The sequence below is a fragment of the Salvia miltiorrhiza genome, chromosome 3, assembly GCF_028751815.1.
Source record: "Salvia miltiorrhiza cultivar Shanhuang (shh) chromosome 3, IMPLAD_Smil_shh, whole genome shotgun sequence".
Taxonomy (NCBI): Eukaryota; Viridiplantae; Streptophyta; class Magnoliopsida; order Lamiales; family Lamiaceae; genus Salvia; species Salvia miltiorrhiza.
In genome coordinates, this window is record NC_080389.1 from 19,870,367 (window position 1) to 19,891,112 (window position 20,746).

General features: G+C 35.7%; 1 protein-coding gene across 2 annotated transcripts; it reads right to left on the reverse strand.

Moving 5' to 3' along the window:
• Positions 1 to 18,650: 18,650 nt before the first annotated feature.
• On the reverse strand, positions 18,651 to 20,391 carry LOC131018032 (probable membrane-associated kinase regulator 2). 2 transcript variants are annotated; one of them, XM_057946774.1, is made up of 2 exons: positions 19,114 to 20,391; positions 18,651 to 18,990 (listed from the first exon to the last, which is right to left on the reverse strand). In XM_057946774.1, exons 1-2 carry the CDS (start codon positions 20,291 to 20,293, stop codon positions 18,884 to 18,886), a joined length of 1,287 nt encoding a protein of 428 aa, XP_057802757.1. In that variant the 5' UTR covers positions 20,294 to 20,391; the 3' UTR covers positions 18,651 to 18,883. The 2 variants fall into 2 exon arrangements, with proteins under 2 accessions (XP_057802757.1, XP_057802756.1); XM_057946773.1 differs by having other exon boundaries at positions 18,651 to 19,023; positions 19,114 to 20,390.
• Between the last annotated feature and the right edge of the window lie 355 nt (positions 20,392 to 20,746).

Consider the following 20,746-nt stretch of genomic DNA (forward strand, 5'->3'; position numbering starts at 1 on the left):
CGGTTTTTTACTTTTTCATCTATTTCACTTAACACACAAAATATTAATTTTTGGGTTAATTCTCTCTAAATCCTTAAACTATAGTCATTTTCCGTTTTTTCCCTCAATCTTTGAACTTCCCATAAAAAATCACCAACTATTGATTTTTCCTAATTTTCCCATGACGAATTTTCCGGCCAAATTCGATGTCGGAATTTTCCTATGTGGCGTTCTTCACTTAATACGTGGCAATACGTGGCACCAACGTGTTCTATATTTGACACATAATCCTATACGTGGCAATACGTGGCAACTCTTTCCTATCTCACTCTCACCCTTTCCCCCTCTCTCTCACTCTCTCCTCTGCCATTGCACAGCCATGGACGCCGATGCGCTTGCAGCATCGGGGGCCATCACCGTCTCATTTGCCCGGCGTTGCCTCTCCCTTCAGTTGACCCTCGATCACCAAAACCCCCAAAATCAGAAACCCTAGCTCCCCCAGTCTCAACGTCGGTGGCGTTGGCAGCAGCGACATCACCCTTTCCCCCTCTTTTCCACTCTCTCCTATGTCGCTGCACAGCCATGGTCGCCGATGCGCTTGCAGCGTCAGGGGCCACCACCGCCTCCTTAACCCGTCGTCGCCTCTCTCTTTAATTGACCCTCGATCACCAAAACCCCCAAAATCAGAAACCCTAGCTCCCTCATCCTCGACGTCGGTCGCCGCCGTCCGGATCCCAAACAACGACGCCGCTCTTTCCCAAACAACAGCGTCGTTCTCGTGATTTCTTTCTTTTCTCACAGCGAACAACCTTCACATCTTTCTCGAGGGCGACAGCAGTAACGCCGCCCAGCCGGAGGATCGCCTCGCCGCGGCGGCAGCAGTAACGCTGCCTTCCTCCTCCATCAACCGGCTGAGAAGAACCCACTGGCGCCGCCGTCTCTCTTTCTACCAAATAACATCGGCCAAAAAGCAAAACTCACCGCCACCGCCGTTTATTTGGACAAGAACGCGCAAAACGACGTCGTTTATGAATGCGCAAAATGACGTCGTTTTATTAAGTATTCGGCGCGTCCACGTCAGATAATTCCGATTCCACGTGTGTACGGATTTGGCCATAAAATCCGTCACGGGAAAATTGGGAAAAATCAATAGTTGGTGAATTTTTATGGGAAGTTCAAAGATTGAGGGAAAAAACGGAAATTGACTATAGTTTAAGGATTTAGAGGCAATTAACCCTTAATTTTTTAAAATTTGTGCTGATTTTTTTTTGCTCAAGCTTCGCTAGATGGAGAGAGTATTAGCTATTTGTCGATTTGTTCCCTCTCTTAATGTTGTAAAAAATAGAAAGATGTGAAATGAAAAAGAAAAACGAAAGTTTAAACAACAGCTCCCTTGAGAAACTGAACTTACAAATTATGTAAAATGTTTGGATAATCGGATTTATAAGTTAGAGAGAGAATTGTGAATTAGGGACAGGCACTACAAGAACATTCACTGGAAGCTGACGGAATCCCAGGCGGACTCCTCGCCGTCGGTGATCTCCGGCGGATTATTGGTGGACTACCGACAACCAGCTATAGCGCGAGAAGTTGACGTTTCAGCTGACGGAGAAGACAACGGAGCGTCAACCGACGGCCACAGTTCGTTGGTGTTTTTCTGTTCCAATAATGGATTAAACATAATTTTATGTATGTTTTATGTTATGAATCTCATTGTATTTATTATACTCCGTCCCTTTCGAGTAAGTGACCTGTATTTCATTTTGGGACGTTTCACTATAAGTGACCTGTTTCCATAAATGAAAAAATTTAATGCTTAAAAAGTGTAAGCCCTACCACTTTTAACCAATTTACACATTCTCCTTAATTTTCGTGTCCAAAAGTTTTGAGCCAGTTATTGTGAAATGGATGGAGTATAAATTTTCAGTGTTTTTTTTTGCTTTAGTTTTTTCTCCTCACTAAAAGGCAGGTGCCTACTCCTCATGCCTTGTGCTCCGTATGTGGGCTCACAAACACTTCGCAGTTTCCCCCTTTAATAACTATTAGCCTCTGATTGTACCCTACTGTTTAATTAAGATATCTGAATAAAAGTATGGCCATGAATATGATATATGTACATTTTGACGTTCACATGCCTTGAGGAGAATTATATATTTTGCATTGTCTTTAAAATTAATACACCTTTAAAATTAATACACTAGGCTGAATTGAGAGTGATTTCTCCTCATGAATGTAATACTTCTTGAAATATATTTATTGTTATTTATTTCATATTTTCAGCAGCATGGATGCAAATGGAAATGCCAATGAACTTGAAAAGGCAAAAGCAATATTCGAAAGGCTCTTCACGATGCAAAAAAAAAAAAACATTGGAAAAGCGAGCCCAAAGTTTTTTTAGGCATGTTTGATCATTTTTGTAAATGTATGACAAATTTTTTCAGGCTTGCAATTGGAGGACAAATTTTCAAACACCAAATTAATAGCCGCCGATCATCTATCCCTCTTTCGGATAGCAGCGGCGCCTCCCCCTTTCTCACGCCTCTATCAGACGGACAGTGGCAGCCACCGCCGTCCCGACTCCCTGACCCCACACCCACACGAAAACAGCGGCAATAACACCACAAGTCTAAAGAGTTCACATAAAATGCATATGAAAGAGTTTATACAAGTGTACATGGATTGATGATTTGTTATCTATTGCTTTTGAAAACAAAATGGATCATGAGTTGTAACTAAGAAATGTGTAATAGGAAATTGAACATTTTTTTTCTTGTGTTCTGCTTTGTGAAAACGTGGTAAGGATAAACTCTTGGAGCTTTGGTTGAGCTTAAGTTGCTGAAATTCATAAGTTTCTTGGTATGTCTTGGAACGATAGAATGAGTAAGGTGAATTTGGGAAGCTATAAATCTAAATTTTGATTTGCTATTGCAGCAGATAGGGTGTATAGGGTATGGCCTTTGAAAGAGTAAGTGTGATAGTACGTAGGTGAGGAGGTTGCGGGAAAGATGATGTTCTTGGTTGCCATGCATATTTGAGAAGTCATAGCAGTAATAATTAAAGGACATGGTGGTATGATAGAAAATTTTAAATCATTTAATCCTTATATAAACTAATAATAATATAATTAAATAAATGAAAATTGCATGAAAATACACAAATTTTGCTAAAAATTTATATTTGACGCGAAGTTAAGATTTTACAATTAAATACACCAATTTAATAAGTTGTCCAATTTTAACACCGTTTTCATTTTCCCCAATTTACAATGTCATTTATACGATTTTGGTCAGGATGCGGGTTCAAAACTTCGGAATTTTGGATCATGATGCGGATCAAGGTCTAAGTGCGGATCAACCCGGTTATACCCAAGCTTTTGTGTTTCTAAAATGCAATTTTGTTACTTCGCCTTCGACTTCTTCTTTTTCTTTTTCCGAAACATGCCTCAATACTCCATTGTGCATACACTCGAGCATCTTCTATTCTAAATGCGATCGTTACAATATCACAAACGATTTAGCAAATACTATACCCAGGGGCGGAGCCAGACTTTTGATTCAGGGGGGTCCAAAAAATTTTTAACGTACCTTTGAAAGTGTGGCAAAGTAAATCACTCATCTTTTATAATTTTTGCAATTTCATTCCCCAATTTTTTCGATTGTCGAATTGTTAACTTAAAGTTTGTGTGAATTATTTCTCCATGTAATATTCATGTTACGATGTATTTTTCAATAAAATTACTACATATTGAAAATTATGGTGCAAATACAAGATACAGTCTCTTTCTAATTTGAAAAAAAAATTAATTGAAATTGTACGAAACGACGTCGTTTAGGCCTCACAAAAACGACGTCGTCTTTACTAATCCACGTAAGTTGCAATTCAACACTCTGACGATCTAAAAATACTAGGGGACGTAATTGAAAAAATTGAAAAAATAGTGATTTAATTCGCCACAGTCAAAAGTCATGTTAAAATTACAAATTTGAAATAGTTTGTGATTTTATTTGCAAAAATCTCATAAAACTTTGTAAGATAAAGTAACTTTCAATATCAAATTAAAAAAATAAATCTCTAAAATCCAATCCAATCATGATATGTATAAATTAATTATGTGTTCACTTCTTCAAAACCTCTTAACTCTAAATATTGCATACCAATTACAGTTTAAAATAGCTCAACATAATAATAATGTAGATAAAATTATATATTTTTTATTTTTAATATAAAATTACGAAAATACCCCTACTATTTTTTAAAATCCCAGGGGGGCCCAGTGACCCCCTGCCCCACCCCTAGCTCCGCCCCTGACTATACCCTTATCTCTTTCTCTCTTATTTATCTCTACGCAAGAGGCCAAGTGTTAGGACACAATGTGTGTACGTATTAGTTCAGAAAATTCTACTAATATTATTTACTTAATACGAAACATAGCTTTTTGCCCTTTCTAGATCATATTCATAGTTGTCCATTCTACTCCACAGTTTATCGAGTCCCTTACACGTAAGTGGTGTTGGTTTTTGGGTCATTCTGCATCTTGTTTATGTTGCTCCTTATTTTTTTTTTTTATATCAAATACCTACGTACGTGCATCCACGATTTTTCTTTATCTATTATTGCAATATCTATTCCTTTAATTAAATGTTAGAAGTACTATTCAATGGTTAGAAGAACTACACTACATGACTATCTAAGAAGATGGAGGAACGCGCGTGCTCGCATTCTTTCTTTTCTTTTTTTGAAGGGAGATAAATAAGAACTTCCTCTTTTTTTTTTTTTGTGAACACACGTGGAATTCAATATTTTTTTGAAGGGAGAAGGCAAAATGGTTTACGAATTAATATAAATATTGAATTATTGATGGATGATGATATTGATACTAAACTATAGTAGTACCATGGAGGCTAGGTACAACTAACTCCTTAAAAAAAATGTTACTACCTTGTGGCCGGTATCACATTCAATATCAAACACATCCCAAAACAAATTAATTATAGAATCTTATTTAAAAGACAATCTTTAATGCTCTCATAGGTAGATGTAATTTTTGTCAAGGTGTCCGCGTCTCTATAAATTGTTCAAATAAAAATGTTTTAATGTGTTTTTTTTAAAAAAAACAAATGTTTTAATGTGAGAACTATGAGAAGTCTTGAACTATATAAACTTATAAAATAAGTATATTAAACTCTACACGAAGCAAATATCAAGAACTATCAAGTCCAGTGAAAGAGTTCTCATAGTTTTCATAGCACCAAATTATACACGGTGTACAATTAATTAATTTCAAGTTGCATATCATGAATTCACGATATTATGCGTTAATGCTGAGTTCTAATAGTTCTCACAATAAGAATATTCTTCTTTAAACCATACCTCCTACATTGGTACATATATACATATACATATACATATACATATACATATACATATACATATATATATACATATAGGATAAGATTATAGTGAGAATGACTCTTTTTAAGAAAATTGAGAATAACGAATAAGCCAATATACGTATATAGTTGAATAAGCTGCTTGTAATATATGAATAATCGTAATTCAGTTAATTGATGAAGTTTTCACCGAGTTTAAATTTATTTAAGGCCATTATCTTAGGGCTATTTGCAAAAATAGGTCACTATTTTTCGGACTTGCAAAAATAGACCAATTATTTTAGCTTTTGGTATTGTTAGGCCACATGTGTACCCAATCAGGCTATTTTGGGCCACATTTTTACCCCAAAAGTGGCCTATAAATGCTAAATTGAGCTCAAATGTGGCCTAAAAATGCCAAAATCTAAAATAATTGGCCTATTTTTGCAAGTCCAAAAAATAGTGGCCTATTTTTGCAAATAGCCTTAAGATAATGGCCTTAAATAATTTTAAACTCAGTTTTCACCCCCTCTAAGATTCGAACACAGATTTAAATAGTTATTCGTATATTACAAGCACCTTATTCAATCATATATACTGGATTATTCATATCATTTCTCATTCTTACGAAGATAGCATTCTTATTGGATTTAATTACCATAAATTCGTAATCCACGATTTTGATAGAGAATTTGCGAAAGTATTTTTGAAGTGTTTATGATATAAACTTTTGGTTTTATATATGTAGACAAAATAATAATTAGAAAGTAAATTGAATATATATATATGTGGAGCCCTAACTTAGAATTGCCCACATCACAGAATCAGTACTGCTCCTTCCTTCAACTCTCTTTACTGTACATCTACATAGACTGTTAGTCTCAGCATGCGAGATTGGATTCTGCAAATGTGACATATGAAGATCCACTCAAACAACAATACATTTTGCATTATTTTTTCGCCAAATATCTGGACGAATTTTATTTTTACCAATTTGAAATCACTCATTTATTGATTCAACCACTCCATATCCAACCATATCATAAATTGTATGTGTGTGTTGGCCTAATGGTAGGAGGTTAATGCCTAAGACTTGAAGTCCTGAGTTTGAGACCTTAATCGCGCTGTCAAATTTCTTTATTTACCTATATAATTTATAAAAATAAAATAAAAAATCATTTCAGAAATTCAGAATGTTTGTACCTTTTTTTCCAGTAAAACTGATGAATCGATGGAAAATTTGGGTATAGCAGTCGAAGCCCCTACTTATATTTCTAACTCAGCCTTCAAATATGAAGTATGACATTTGGCATCAACTACAACATATTTATAGAATACCTTTCTCACTCATATATATACTAAAACAAGTGCAATATATATACAATGCATGTGTTATTTATATTAAAACTGTTTGGACGTATTCTTTTTTGTTGTAAATTTATCATGAGAAAAGAATTGATTAAAAAAAAACCAACCTTTAAATTCTTCATTTTTATTCCCTTATTTTCTACAAAATAGAATTTGACACTTACTCATTCCTCATTTTCACTCCAATGAGAGATAATAATATCACACCAAAATGGAGGAATAACATAATCTCTCCTTTATAGTAAAAAGAAGGAATGACTAATGAGTAAGCGTTAAATTCTATTATGTAGAAAATGAGGGAAAAGAAAAGTGGGATTTAAAGGGTGATTTTTTTTTTTAATCCTAATTTACAACCAAAGAAAACACATCCATAGAATATAGAGTAGTCTTAGATGTTTGTTATTATGTATACTATACCTTTTTTTTTTTGAAGAGATGTATACAATACCTTTAATTTGACATTTGATACTTGTTTAGATACATTACCAAAAGATATAATAATAACTTGCCTGGTATTCACAGAGACTCCTTATATGTGCGAAATTTGTTAGAAGATACTTCAAGGCTTATCTTGATATGTATAAAATTTAATGCTTCGAAGTATTTATTTTCAGCCCACCCCCGTTATTAAATTCTGGATCTACCCCTATCAAGGGATGACAACTTTACTCGCTGGTTCAGGTATCCGCGGTACCCCCCCCCCCTAGTGGGGCGGGTTTGGGGACAAAATATTGAGGGTCGGAGCGGTTCGGGTTTATAGTTTCATATTCGGATCAAGTTAGGGGCGAGTACAACGGTATAAATCTGTGCTCCGAACTCGCCTCGATAACATATACTCCCTCTGTCCCCAATAAGTATGTATAATTGATCATGACACGGGTTTTAATAAAAGTTGTTTGCATTGATAGTGAAGAAATAGTCTCACATTGTGGGTATTATTAAATAGATTGCAGGTAAATAGTGCAAGTTATAGAGGTAAAATTGTGAACATTATGTGTAAAGTATAGTCCTAAAATAGAGTGTGCATAAATTGAGGGACGTACCAAAAAGGAAATATATGCATAAATATGGAGGACGGAGAAAGTATTAAATTTAATCAATTTAATTATTTTTGTGATGTTGAAGAACATATATGGGCTATTATTATTTATTTTAAAATTTTCGTGGATTTTAAGTTTGTTGTGATGAATCAATATATTTGTTATTTAAATATTACTTTTAAATTTTTTATTATAACATATATAAAAAAGAATATTTGATGGATACTCGACGGAAATCCTTCTCCACCGGATAGGCCTCTTATTTAGACGAGCATGAAGTCGGACTGGGATTGAATTTTCGGAACAAGTATGAGAATGCAAAAGCAATAGCCGACCTCATCTTATCCTATTTACATTCTTAATCTCATCACATGTTCTACGAATTAATCAATCTTACGAATTTACGATAACAATACTTTATAAAAGATGCTAACCAAACTCACACACATGCCATGTGAAGAGTCAATTGGTGGTATGGATCGAATTTCCAAGAACATAAATTAACCCCCGTGACCAAAACCTAGCTAATCAAGTAATCATTGACTCTCATTACTCATAACTTCTTCAAGATAAGATTCGTAATCTAAAATATATGTTAGACAAGTACTAGATAAAATATTCCAAGTTGAAATGGTCAAGAATTTGAAGTTTTGTTTTTTCAGTTCATAAACTAAATTAATAAAGTGGTTGTATAATGTACACTTTTGTAGTCCTCGGTTAGCTGCATGCTCCACAATTTCATAGCTATTCTTTCCATTCCAATTTTTAGTATTTATCTTTTATTTTTTGATTGTCCTATATTTTGATATCCATATCTATTTATAGTAAAAATAGGTAGAATTCTTGCTCCACATTTATTATTTTAACACTTATATAAAAGGTGTGACCCTTATTTCATTTTCAACACGCTCAATCACTTTATTAAAACATGTGTCACTCTCAAATAAATACTAAAAGCTGAGATGAAGGGCGTATAACATAGTGATAGATGGTTTTATATAGAGAGATACATAAAAAGTATTACCGTTTTTTTAATAGATTAATAGATGGTTTTATATAGTGAGATACATAATGAGTATTACCGTTTTTTTAAATAAGAGTATTTCTGTTATTAATATCGCGTTATAAAAGCATCCACATTAGTTGAGTCAATACTTGACTCATACATGTTTCGGGACCACTTATGAGTCAAGTGTTTATTGATTTGACTCATTATGTTGACTTATATGAATTAATTTAGATTTTTAGATTTTTAATTTAATTTAAATGACACAAATTTAAATAACATAATTTCTTATATTAGAATTACATTAGTTTAAATTATTAAAAGTACATAATTAAGAAAATTAAAAATTAATCATAATGAATTAGATGAATCATTTTAAATTAACAAAAGCCCAAACTATATCCCAAGAAAATTTATCAAAAGCCCAAACTATAGGCCATTAATTTTTTTTATTAACCAGGCCTAGTCATCATTTGTCTCTCTTTAGCACCCGCTCATCCATCTTTTGTCTTCTTTCTTTCCATCAATGGCCGTTGGTATGATTTTTTTTTTTTAAATAACGCATGCAATACACGCATACACCAGTTTTGCTGAACGAGCCAAGCTCGTTGAGAAGAGTTGAGCCTCGAGTCGACCTGGCTTGCATCTGCTGACTCTTAAGATGGTCTAGCTCGACTCACCCGATCGAGTACAATATGTACGTAATATTAGGTAATATTAGCTCTAAGTACGTAATATTAGGTAGTTCTATCCTCTCTATACGTACAATATGTTCTTTAATATGATGTATTAAGATTATACATAAAATTTTAATTCATAAAATATCCTTATAATTAAACTATTTAATAGTGTCATTTTAGTTGATATTAGAGCAATTTAGTCAATAGTACATTAATATTTGTTATAATTAATATTGGTATTAGAGCATCCATATTGGTTGAGTCAGTTGTTGGCTCATCCATGCTCCGGAATCACTTATGAGCCAAGGCCTGCATTGGTTTGGCTCATCCTGCTGGCTCATATCCATTAGTTTTGATTTTTGCCTTTTACATTTAATTTAAATGGCACCAATTTAAATCACACAATTATTTGAACTAAAATTGCATTAATTTGAATTACTAAAATTTAAATTACATAAAATTTAGAAAGATATAAAATAAATTAAAATAAACACTTAAATAACTATTCTGGTCCTAAAGATCCGAAACGTGTCCAAACGTGCTCGATCAAATGTGCTCGAATTTAATTTTTTTTATTAAAGCGCGTATATTGCACACGATGGGAGAAAAGAGCGGATGAGCCGCAACTCGAGTCGGGGGAGCTTGCATCGGCCGACTCATCGCTCGGGCTGACTCGACTTAGCCCTATGAGCCGGCTGATGTGGATGCATGCTCTTACGTATACTGCCTCAGAGGTAGTATGAAAAATGACACAAATTTATATAATTTCATTGAGCTTGTGGGTTAATTTATAAAGAGTTGTGTGTTTCTTACTATATATTCCTTATCAAACAAGTTATTAGAGTATCGTAGTAATATTATACACTCTAATCAATTGTACCAAAAGAGTCTAGTCTAAAACTATACTAAAATCAAAATGTTACATTTGCAGAAGAAATAAATTACCAATTATAATAACCAAGATTTGTTTAATTAAATTCGTTTCATTTTGAATTCCTTAAGACATCATTAATTTTTTTTTTTTTTGAGTGAAAGAGAAATTTATTAGACACAAGTGCATGGTAAATAGAGATGACCCTCTACAAATAAAGGGGGTTCATTCCAAACATGATGTGTATGAAAATCTCTCGCAACTTTAGTTAACCGATGAGCAATACCATTCCGATCATGACCCACATGGCAGATGTGAATATCCGAAAGCAACATCTATATTATATAAAAGCACAGTTTATGATCGTTTATTTTCCGGTAAATTTCTTAAAAAACCGTCTACAAAATGAAATGCACGTTTTTTTGAATTTACAAAAAGAATTGCTACAATCTAGAATAATAATTATTCCACGTTCTTCCATTTTAGTTCACCACTTATTCTCTTATCCACACACCAAATTTATATTTTCACATAAAATTTAATTATGAAAAATTTATGTCAATTAATTACAACAACAATAATTATTGTCCATATGTTTATTCGGTGTGCTTGCCACTCATCCACCGGCCAACACATCCAGAAATGAAATTTTTCTTAATATCTTTTATATACAAATTTTAAGAAAAATAGTGACGATTCATAAATATTTTTAAATATATGTGACTAAAGTATTTGTAAATCCGCATGTTTGATAAAGATATAGATTTGATACAACCTTTTTAGGGTAGACTAGTTAATTAGATAAAATAGGAGTGTGTATTTTGTCTAAAAAACCAAACGGAGTGTATTTATTGTTATTAGTATTGCAATTATGCACAAAGTCACATGTCACCTAACTGATTAATTATAATAAACTAATATTGTACGGAGCATCTAATAAGACCCTATTTCAACTCAACCAATACACTTGTCACCTAACTAATTAATAATCTCTCCATCCATTTGGATGAAGGAACTTCTTAGAAGGAGTGTCGTAAGTTTTTAAAAAATTATTAAGTGTATTAGGAGTGGTGAAAAAGTATTGTGATTAGTATTATTATTAAGTTGGATTTTATAAATAAATAAATAAAAATCTAAGAAAATCCTTGTATGCACAACGATGCAGTTAAGGGTTGAGCCTCATTAAAGCCTCTTTCAGGTAAACCCAATAGAAAAATCCTAAAAAATGAAAAGAGTGCCCGTCTAAAGCCGGAGCAAAAGGGAAACCAGAACAAACTGAACGGTAAAAAGAGATTTGGTCCGAGCTCCGGACTAATCATCACTCGGAGCAAAACCACCTCAAACATTAAGCCAAAGAAGAGTCGAAAGAACTTCTGATCCCAGAGCCTAGCGCACAAAAACTCTATAAAAAAGACCAACGAAAGGCGAGCCGAGGCTAAAGGCAGAGGGATGAGCTTCAAAATAACCATCACCCAGCCAACACGAAAGCCAACGATGTACGCACAAAACAACAAAACCAAGCAGCAAAAATAAAAAGGACCGGCCAACAACCCCAACCCCCACCTCACCGAAAGGTTGTGAAAAAAGATCGTGGCACTGAAAAATAGAAAACAGTACCAGAAAAATGGCAAGATCAACTCGGTGCACCCAGCCGAGCTGCTGACAGCCAAACAAACGTACCAACAAAAACCGATTACAGCCCCAGGCGCTAGCACACCAGCCGCCTGAAAAAGGGCCGAGCCAGCCCCAACTGATAAGGACCGAGAGCAAAGCAGCAGGCTCCACTTTAGTAAAGAGCTGGAACCAATAAGAAACCCAAAGTCAGGGAATTTGACGAACATAGCTATGGGAGCAAAAGTCACGAGCAACAGCCCCAGCAATATCCAGGATAGAGTGGGGCCACCACCCCTCCATTCGAGCTGTGTTTTCCATGATGTCGGCGGCGGCGTTGCCTTTCAAGAAAATGTGAGAAACTCTCAGCTAAAATTTTTGAAGAATATGCAGCGTATGACGCCACGCGGCAATAAATCTCCAAGGCACGTGAAGAGATTGCTCCTCCAAAAGATGAACGACATAGGTAGAGCTAGCTTCAATTCATAGCTTATGCCAACCTCGTGAATCAATGATGCCAATCGCAGTGATAACCGCAAGAAGTTCAACTTCAAAAGCAAAGTCAGTGCCGCCTTTAATATGAAAGCAATCTCGAACCCAACTGTGGCAATAGCGGTAAACACCACCCGCAATTATGATCCCGTGTTGTAATAAATATAAAGAGTGGTGGAAAAATGAAAAGTAAGAATAATTAATATATTATAGGGGTTATTGCCATAAAATACATCAAGTTTGCTAATTTTCTGATTTATATCATCAACTTTTTTTTTTTGCCAGAAAATACATGAATTTATAATTTATTTGTAATTATCCCACAGTGAATATTTCCGGCGAAATCGAAACTTATGTGTCATTTACGTAGCTTATGTGGCACTGACGTGGCATTTAATTTATTTGAGAATGATGATGTGTTGCCACTCCCGCCACCCCCACCCCCACCCCCACCCCCACCCCCACCCCCAGACCATCCTCTCCCCCTCCCCCCTGCCCCACGACCGTCCTCTTCCTCTCCCCCACCCAAACCCCTCCGCCGCCCACCCCCACCCCCACCCCCACCCCCAGACTGTCCTCTTCCCTCCCCTCCCCCAAACGACCGCTCTCTTCCTCCCCCCACCCAAACCCCTCCGCCCCTTACCCCCAACGGCCAACCTAAGTACCCAACAGACCGTTTCCCTCCACCACTCCCGCCGCCGCCGCTTCTCCTGCTCAGCGGGCGTAGCCCTTCCCTTCCCCCAACCCCACCGCCACTACTTCCCCTCTCGATCTCTGTCGCCTTCACCCAAAGTCTTCCAATTTGCAGATCTATAATTGAGCATGGTGAAATTGGTGGTTTTGGTCGAGGAAAGAAATTGGAGGGCGGCGTAGGTCGAGCTCTGTTGGTGGAGGAGGGCGGCGGAGAAGGGGCTCTGCTGGTCGGGGAGGGCGGCGGAGAGGGGGCTCTCCGGGCCGAACATCGGGTGCGTGCAGAGGATATCGAAATGGTGGCGAGGGAGAAGATGAGAGCGATGGGTTGAATTGAAGAGAAGGAAGCCATAGCTGCTGATTTCGGTGGACTTTGGTGGTCGTGGCGATTTTGAGCTGTGCGTGTGTCTGTGTCTCTGTGTGTGTGTATGTGTGTGTGTGAGATAGAGATAGAGATAGAGGCAGTAAGAGAGAGAGTGAAACAGGGGATGAGAGGGCGGCGGCGACGACGCTGCCGTCGCCGGAGAGAAGGAAAAAGGGGGAGGGCTGTGCATGTGTGTGTGCGGCGCAGTGGGTGTGTGCGTGCGTTAGAGAGAGAGAAAAAAAAAGTGTGTGTATGTGTGATTTGGCATTTCCGGCAGCCATGTTGGCAATTCCGGCAGTCATGTTGGCAATCCGATTGCCACCTCAGATTAATTTGGGCGAAATTATAAATGGTGGGATAATTACGAACAAATTATAAATTCATGTATTTTTTGGAAAAAAAAAAGGTGATGATATGAATCAGAAAATTAGCAAACTTGATGTATTTTATGGCAATAACCCCTAAATTATAAGTGGTGGGTTATAGTCCAAAAATAGGTAGGAAGTTCTTTTGTGGATTTCCCAAAAAAGAAAAATAGAAAGTACTTTCGTTGATGGAGGGGTATAATAAACTAATTAATGTACATATCATCTAATAAAACCTTATTTCAACTCAACCAATACATATTTCTAAAGTAATGATTAGTTTAATTCGTATATTACATTAAATCAACATACATATATATAGATGAATGTTGTGCTATATTTTCTTCGTCTCTCAAATATCTTACTAAAAAAATGATACAAATTTTAATAAAAGTTAATTGTGTATTCAATTAGTGAAGAATAAGTCCCACCTACAAAAAGTGAAAATTGTAAAAATAATAGTTAGTGAAACTATTTTCAAAAAATAAATTAGGAAGATGTCATAGGATTGACCAAATTAGAAAACGGAAAAATGTTTGAAGGACGAGGGAGTATTTTATATAAGCGTCATTCCCGTTTTGTCCTTGTTAGTGTGTGTGTGTCTATATATATATATATATATATATATATAGGGGCGCGCTCCAGTGAGACCCCATATTTTTCGTGAAACACTAGGACAATGAATAAGACATATAATACTAATGAACAAAACGTATATCTAATGAACAAGATGTATATACTAATGAAAAATAAAATTTATAAAATTCGTAATGAATAAGATATATATACTGATGAACAGGGCTGTATATACTGATGAACAATGCAGTATATACCGATGAATAACAAAATTTAAAATATTCTGCTCCCTCCAGGATTCGAACCCTGCGAAAAAAAATCACCCTCCAGATACAATATCGGCCATAGGATTGATAAAATAAACGCACCAGATCATGACCCTAGATCTCACTAAAATTAGGGGGTCTCATTGGAGCGGCCCCCTATATATATATATATATATATATATATATATATATATATATATATATATATATATATATAGGCTAAAGTTCAATTGAGAAGCTCAAATGTGTTGAGAAGTGAGAAGGAATTTACAAGTTAGTACATTTTGATGAACTTTACTGTAAATTCTTATGAACTTGCGGTTGATCTGGGGTTCAATTTTTGGCTGTAGCATCTTTTTTAACAAATTAAATAGATTTGTGGGTTCGTCAGTTATATTGAAAAGTTCAAAGAATTTATCGAAAAGTTCATTAATTTTATTTACAGCTTCTCACTAGAATTGAACCCTATATATATATATATTTCTATATATTTATTTGTGTGTGTATGTTGACTTAATGGTAGAATGATTTATGCTTGAAGCAAAAGGTTTTAGATTCAAGTCTACTGTCACATCATCTATAGAATTATATATTCAATAATTAGAAAAATAAACAGTAATTTTATCTATAAAAGAGTATGAAATAAATTAATACTTTTAATAGATGCTCTGACAGCTTGAGATGCTCTCCATTCACGAAAATTGTAATCTTATTATTATTTTTGTTCGTCCATAAAAATTATAATATTTTTTTGGAAATCATTCTTTATATTTTTAACCTCACTCACACTCAATATTTACAAAAATCCAACTATTTAACAAATCAATTTGGTGAATCCATTTCTCTACTTAATTTTAATTAATAGTTCTCTTTCTTCACTTATACATATCCCCCTATCATTTATTAAAATATAGTACATCTTAAATTATACTATAATTTTCGCCAACGAACGAAGTAATTAATTCATGATAAAGAAAGAGAGACGATCAATTGGATTGTGGGATTAAATGGAATGCATGCGAGAAAAAGGGCATTGCTTTTGAAGGGAGGAGACAAAATGAATTTCCATCACCTACAAATGTGGACTAGTTTTCAATATTCTTTGTTTGTTTTACCATCAAAATCACTTCACATACAGTCGCTTACTCGACTCCCGGTAACCATAAAGCAACTTCGAGATGATGAGTGATGACTATCATGTAATGCCAAACCAAATATTTGGTCAGAGATATTACAACAATTGTTTTTTAAGTAAAAAAAGAAAAGAAAAAAAATAGAGATATTACAGCAAAATTAAAAAAGTCGCCAAAAGATAAAGAGTAAGGGAAAATCTGTTGCCTTTTCAGGTCTGTTTGGTAAGAAGAGATATTCATAGCGCTGAAAAGAAACAAGTACTGTTCAATCAACCTACTTAATTTAACTAGGAATTATCACTCACAATGTACTTGATTAATTCGAAATTTAAATTGTTTTATAAATAAAGTCGGAGTCACTTGTAAGATTCATCATAAGTCAAGTTGAGCTCCAATTTAACTTAAAAGAATATGCCAAATAAGTCGTTTTTGAGCTTGACACTATTAAATTGCACTTAACTAATTGATGCTAGTTTATTTATTTCAACCTTTATGCATTTCTATTTTTTTTTTTTGATCAATAAAAAATTCATTAAAAAACTGGGGTGGTACTAGGAGTACCAAAAACATCAAACAAGTGGTGCGAACTCGTTAGAGCACCACAAGGTAAAAGAAACATTGAACTCGACAATATGGAAGATTTTGTTCCAGCTCCAAAGCCTCCCTTTGACCTCATTAACAAGATTGGACACCTCCCAATTCTTGTTCTCAAACCTACTCTCATTCCTATACTTCCAGATCAGCCAAACAGTCCCAATCCAAAGAGCTTTAAGGAAGTTCTTGTTTCTTTTACCTCTTCCTCCTCCAATGAAAGATATGAAATGATCTTCGACTTTTTGTGGTTTAGCTTTATGCATTTCTATTACTATAGTAAGATTGAACATTTGAAATTATTTTATAATTCATGTCGTCCCAATAGATGATTCAACATCAAATATATATTAAAATTCAAATTGCAAACCCAAATAATACATTGGAACATTAATTCTTCAAATATGATTGGAGCTGTCAAACTCTCGGATCTAACCCGACTCCATGGGACAAAGTGATAATATATTCAAATCGGGCCGGTTCCAAAATTTTTCGGGCCATAAAATTGTGGCCCAACCCGGCCCGAGTGTAAGTGTGACTATATATCTCCTTCTAAAGGATAGGGTAAAGCCATCGCCTTTTTTCTTCTTCTTCTTCAATAATAACCATAAGATTGCGTATAACAGCGACCTTGGGCAGCATGGTCGACCGCACACATCATTAAAATGAATTAAACAAAAATAAAAAATGCTCTTGATTCATTTCAATGCAACCAACCACGGCCGGCTGGGAATGGAAATGAGACCGGGTGGTCTCTTTGCTTTTGTGGTGAAATTTTGATGATGTGGCATTATTTTATTGATTGAATATTTTTAATTTAGATATTAAGATTAAATTTTAATATTATATATATATATATATATATATATATATATATATATATATATATACTCCATTTGTTAATATCTCTATAAATATACCTCATTTGTTATATTCATACTCACTAGCATTTTTTCACTTTTCGCAATGGATCCTAGAAATTTTTTTGAGGATCCTCAAAATTTCTTGAACTCCCAAGATTATTATCCTAATCTTGATAATATTGATAGCCAAGTTTTTGGATCTGGTTCAAACCCTCAATTTCCATATGATCTCACTCATGAAAATTCCACTCAAGAAAATGTCCACCCCACAAACACAAACACCTCCAGCGGTCCGAAAGGTTGGAATGATCAAGAAGATTTGGCGCTCATGTATGCTTGGTGTACTTGTAGCTCAGATTCAATTGTTGGCACTAACGGATTGCAAGTCTTGAAAGCTATATGAGGAACAGGACACAACTTCGTAATAGGGAAGCTCACAATGCTCTTAAAAATGACTTGATCGAACATATTTGGCAAAAGTTTGACGATGATAATTAAATGCTTAGTATGTATTGTTTTTTTCTATTTCGAGTTTGCATTGTTGTAATTTATATTTTTAGTTTGTTGTAATTTAAATTTTTATTAGTTTTTTTTAATATTTTATTTTTTTTAATATTTTAATTTATATTTAATATTATTATAATAATTATTATTAAAAATAATAATAAAATAATTATATATAATGTTGTGGTTGGGTGGTTGGGGTGGTCATTGATAAATCAACAAAAATAGAGGTGGTTGAATTGGGATAAATATAGTGATGTGGAAGAGAGAGAAATTAATTAAATATTAAAGATGATCGGATGGTTGCTGATAAACTATCTCAAAAAAAAAAACAATCCAAATTTTTGGCAACTGCTTACATAGTTGCATGCGACAAATATGCAATTGGACTGAAATGACACACATTGCGAGGTACAAGAAAGCAAGAATCTCATCAGTTTACCATATCTTTCACCCAAAACAAACAATTTTCATTTTTCACATCTCTATCAAACTTAAACTTTATTGCCCAAATTCTCTTCCTTTGATAAAAATATTACATTGTAAATCAAAGTGCCCAAGAAAGCTATAAACTTTACTACTGTTGTGCAAGTCCCTGTCTCCCCTTTTCCCCACCCCCTCAGACCACATTTCACCGCCCCCTTTCACTTTTCCTTTGTTTTTTTTTCTTTCATTCATACACATTTTTTCTTCATTAATCCTCACAACACACATTTCCCATCTTCATTATTTCGACGACTAATTAAGAGTAGAATTACGTGATTTTTAAAATGTGAGGCTTTTTAATTTCTGGGAAAATTGCAAATTTGAATCGTTTGCATAAAGCTGAGCGAGTGGAGCAAAGTAGTAGCATTTTTTAACGTTGTAAGAAGAAGGCTTAACTTTTTACAAAGAAACAAAGCTCAAGTAATAATGCATTACTCATTCGTCAGTCATTTGCCATGCTCCAATTTGAAGCACTCAGATCGAAGCAACCAAAATCAAGAAAAGACCATAATCTAAGTGCTCTTTTTTCGGCCCTAGCACTTTGACCTACACTAGTTTCTCTCTTTATCAATAAAAATACTAAAATAAAATACATTTACTTACAATCATTATTATTTTTATTTGATTCCCTAACTATTATCTAATCCACTTTTCTTAGCTTCTGATCCGGAGGTTGACGATGAAGCCCTCGAGAATTTTGGCAGCGTTACACACTTCTCGTGCGATGGATCACTCACTGAACGGCATAATATTGAAGATGAATCAACATCTGCACAATTATTATTTTTTTATTTCTAATTACTACTTATTTAATTCAAAATTTTTCAAGAAAATGGAAATTAAAAGAGAAAAAAAATACCTCTAGAGGCATTGAATGATTTCTTGCAGTGCAAAATGGCGCCTTGAATCCCATCCTGCAGCTGCAGCAGCGAGTCGTCGCGGCGGTCGGAGGCTGGCGGCGCCGCGGCGGCGGCGGAGGCGGAGGCCGACCGGCTTTTGCCCAAGTGCTTCCGCACAACTTTCAGCCCTGCTTGCAGATTCTTCCCTTGCTTCTGCTGAGAATTCTTCACATTCCCCTCGGGCGACAGAGCGGCGGCGCAGCCCTTGGAGCCGCCGCCGCCGCCGCCGGGGAACTTTAGTTTCTCGACATAACGCTTCGAGACGCGAATGTAGAAGGGTTTCACCATTTTTAAATACTTATTCATCACTTCTTTGGAGAGCTTCCTCTCATCTGAGACCGAGTTCGCCTCCGAATCTTCAACGACGCCGCCGCCGCAGCTCTGTTTCGTCGGCGCTTTTCCGTGAATTTCCTTCGAGCTGTTGTCCCTCGAAAACAGATTCACGAGCGGCGGCGCTTCTTCAACCTTGAATTTCACGAAGAATTTCCCGCTCGTTGTTTTCCCCTGATTTTCTCTCTCTGCAATCTTCGGCGGCGTGCCGGAACTGTCAGGCGTCTCCGGATTCTCGCCATTGACGGATTTCGATTTCTTCAGCTTGAGGAGAAGCACACGGAATTTGGAAGCGGATTTCCCGAGAAAAACGGGGAATTTGGGGTTCTCTTCTTCGGCGCCGTTGAGCAGAATGCTGGAAGGCTCAATCGTCACCAAATCCCCTTTGAAAAATAGGTCGTCTGAGGGAGAGAGCGCGGCGTTCTGATCCGTACACTCATTGCTAGTGAGAGAAAATTTGAGCTCCGCTTCATCTTCCTCTTCTTCCTCGTCGTCGTTTTCGTGCACCGAAATTTCTTCGCTTTCAGTTTCGTCTTCTGTTTTGACGACGTCGTTTTCATGTAATTCCGCGGTGGTTTGTTCTTGTTCGTCGGTGTCGCTCTCGTGGTCAGGTAGGGCGAATTCGAGGTCGAAATAGGGGCCGTCTTCGCTTTCGGAGGAGTAAGGGCTGACGCCGGCGGCGGCGGCACCGTCGACGATGGTTTTAGTGGTGGCCTTTGCGGCGGTGAAGGCGGTGGCGGTGGCGGTGGCTCCACCGGGGCCGCCGCCGCCACCGGCGCGCCAGTACTTGAGTAAACTGAAGGCTTCCATGGTTGGTAGAGCCAGGAGAGAGAAGAGAGAGAGAAGGGTGGCAAGGGCTTATAATAAAAGTGGGGGTTGTTAAGCAAAATCGATGAATTTGTTGAATCATACGACTTTCTCATTAATAAATACATCAAATTTCGGATATTAATGTTATAATGTCCATTTTGACTCCGATTTTAATTCGTTTGAGGTTTTGGACTAAAAAACTTCTTGACTACCGGCCCAAGTAATTAATTAGACGAGGAAAGAATGAGATAATTTTTCATAAACTAATTTCTGTATATCAAGTATACTTTTATTCGTGGCACACATATAACAGTATAACTTATGAATTTAAATAAGAGATATATAAGAGAATGGATTTTATCATAATTATAAAGAATTTGAAATATTATTATTAAATAAAATTCTATATAAATATTAAATTATTTTGTATTTTAAATACAAATAAAAATATGA

Coding starts and splice junctions, on each gene's coding strand:
- LOC131018032 (XM_057946773.1), bottom strand. CDS start 20,293: ATGGAAGCCTTCAGTTTACTCAAGTACTGGCGCGCCGGTGGCGGCGGC. Junction 19,024..19,113: donor ATCATTCAATGCCTCTAGAG/GTATTTTTTTTC, acceptor ATAATTGTGCAG/ATGTTGATTCATCTTCAATA.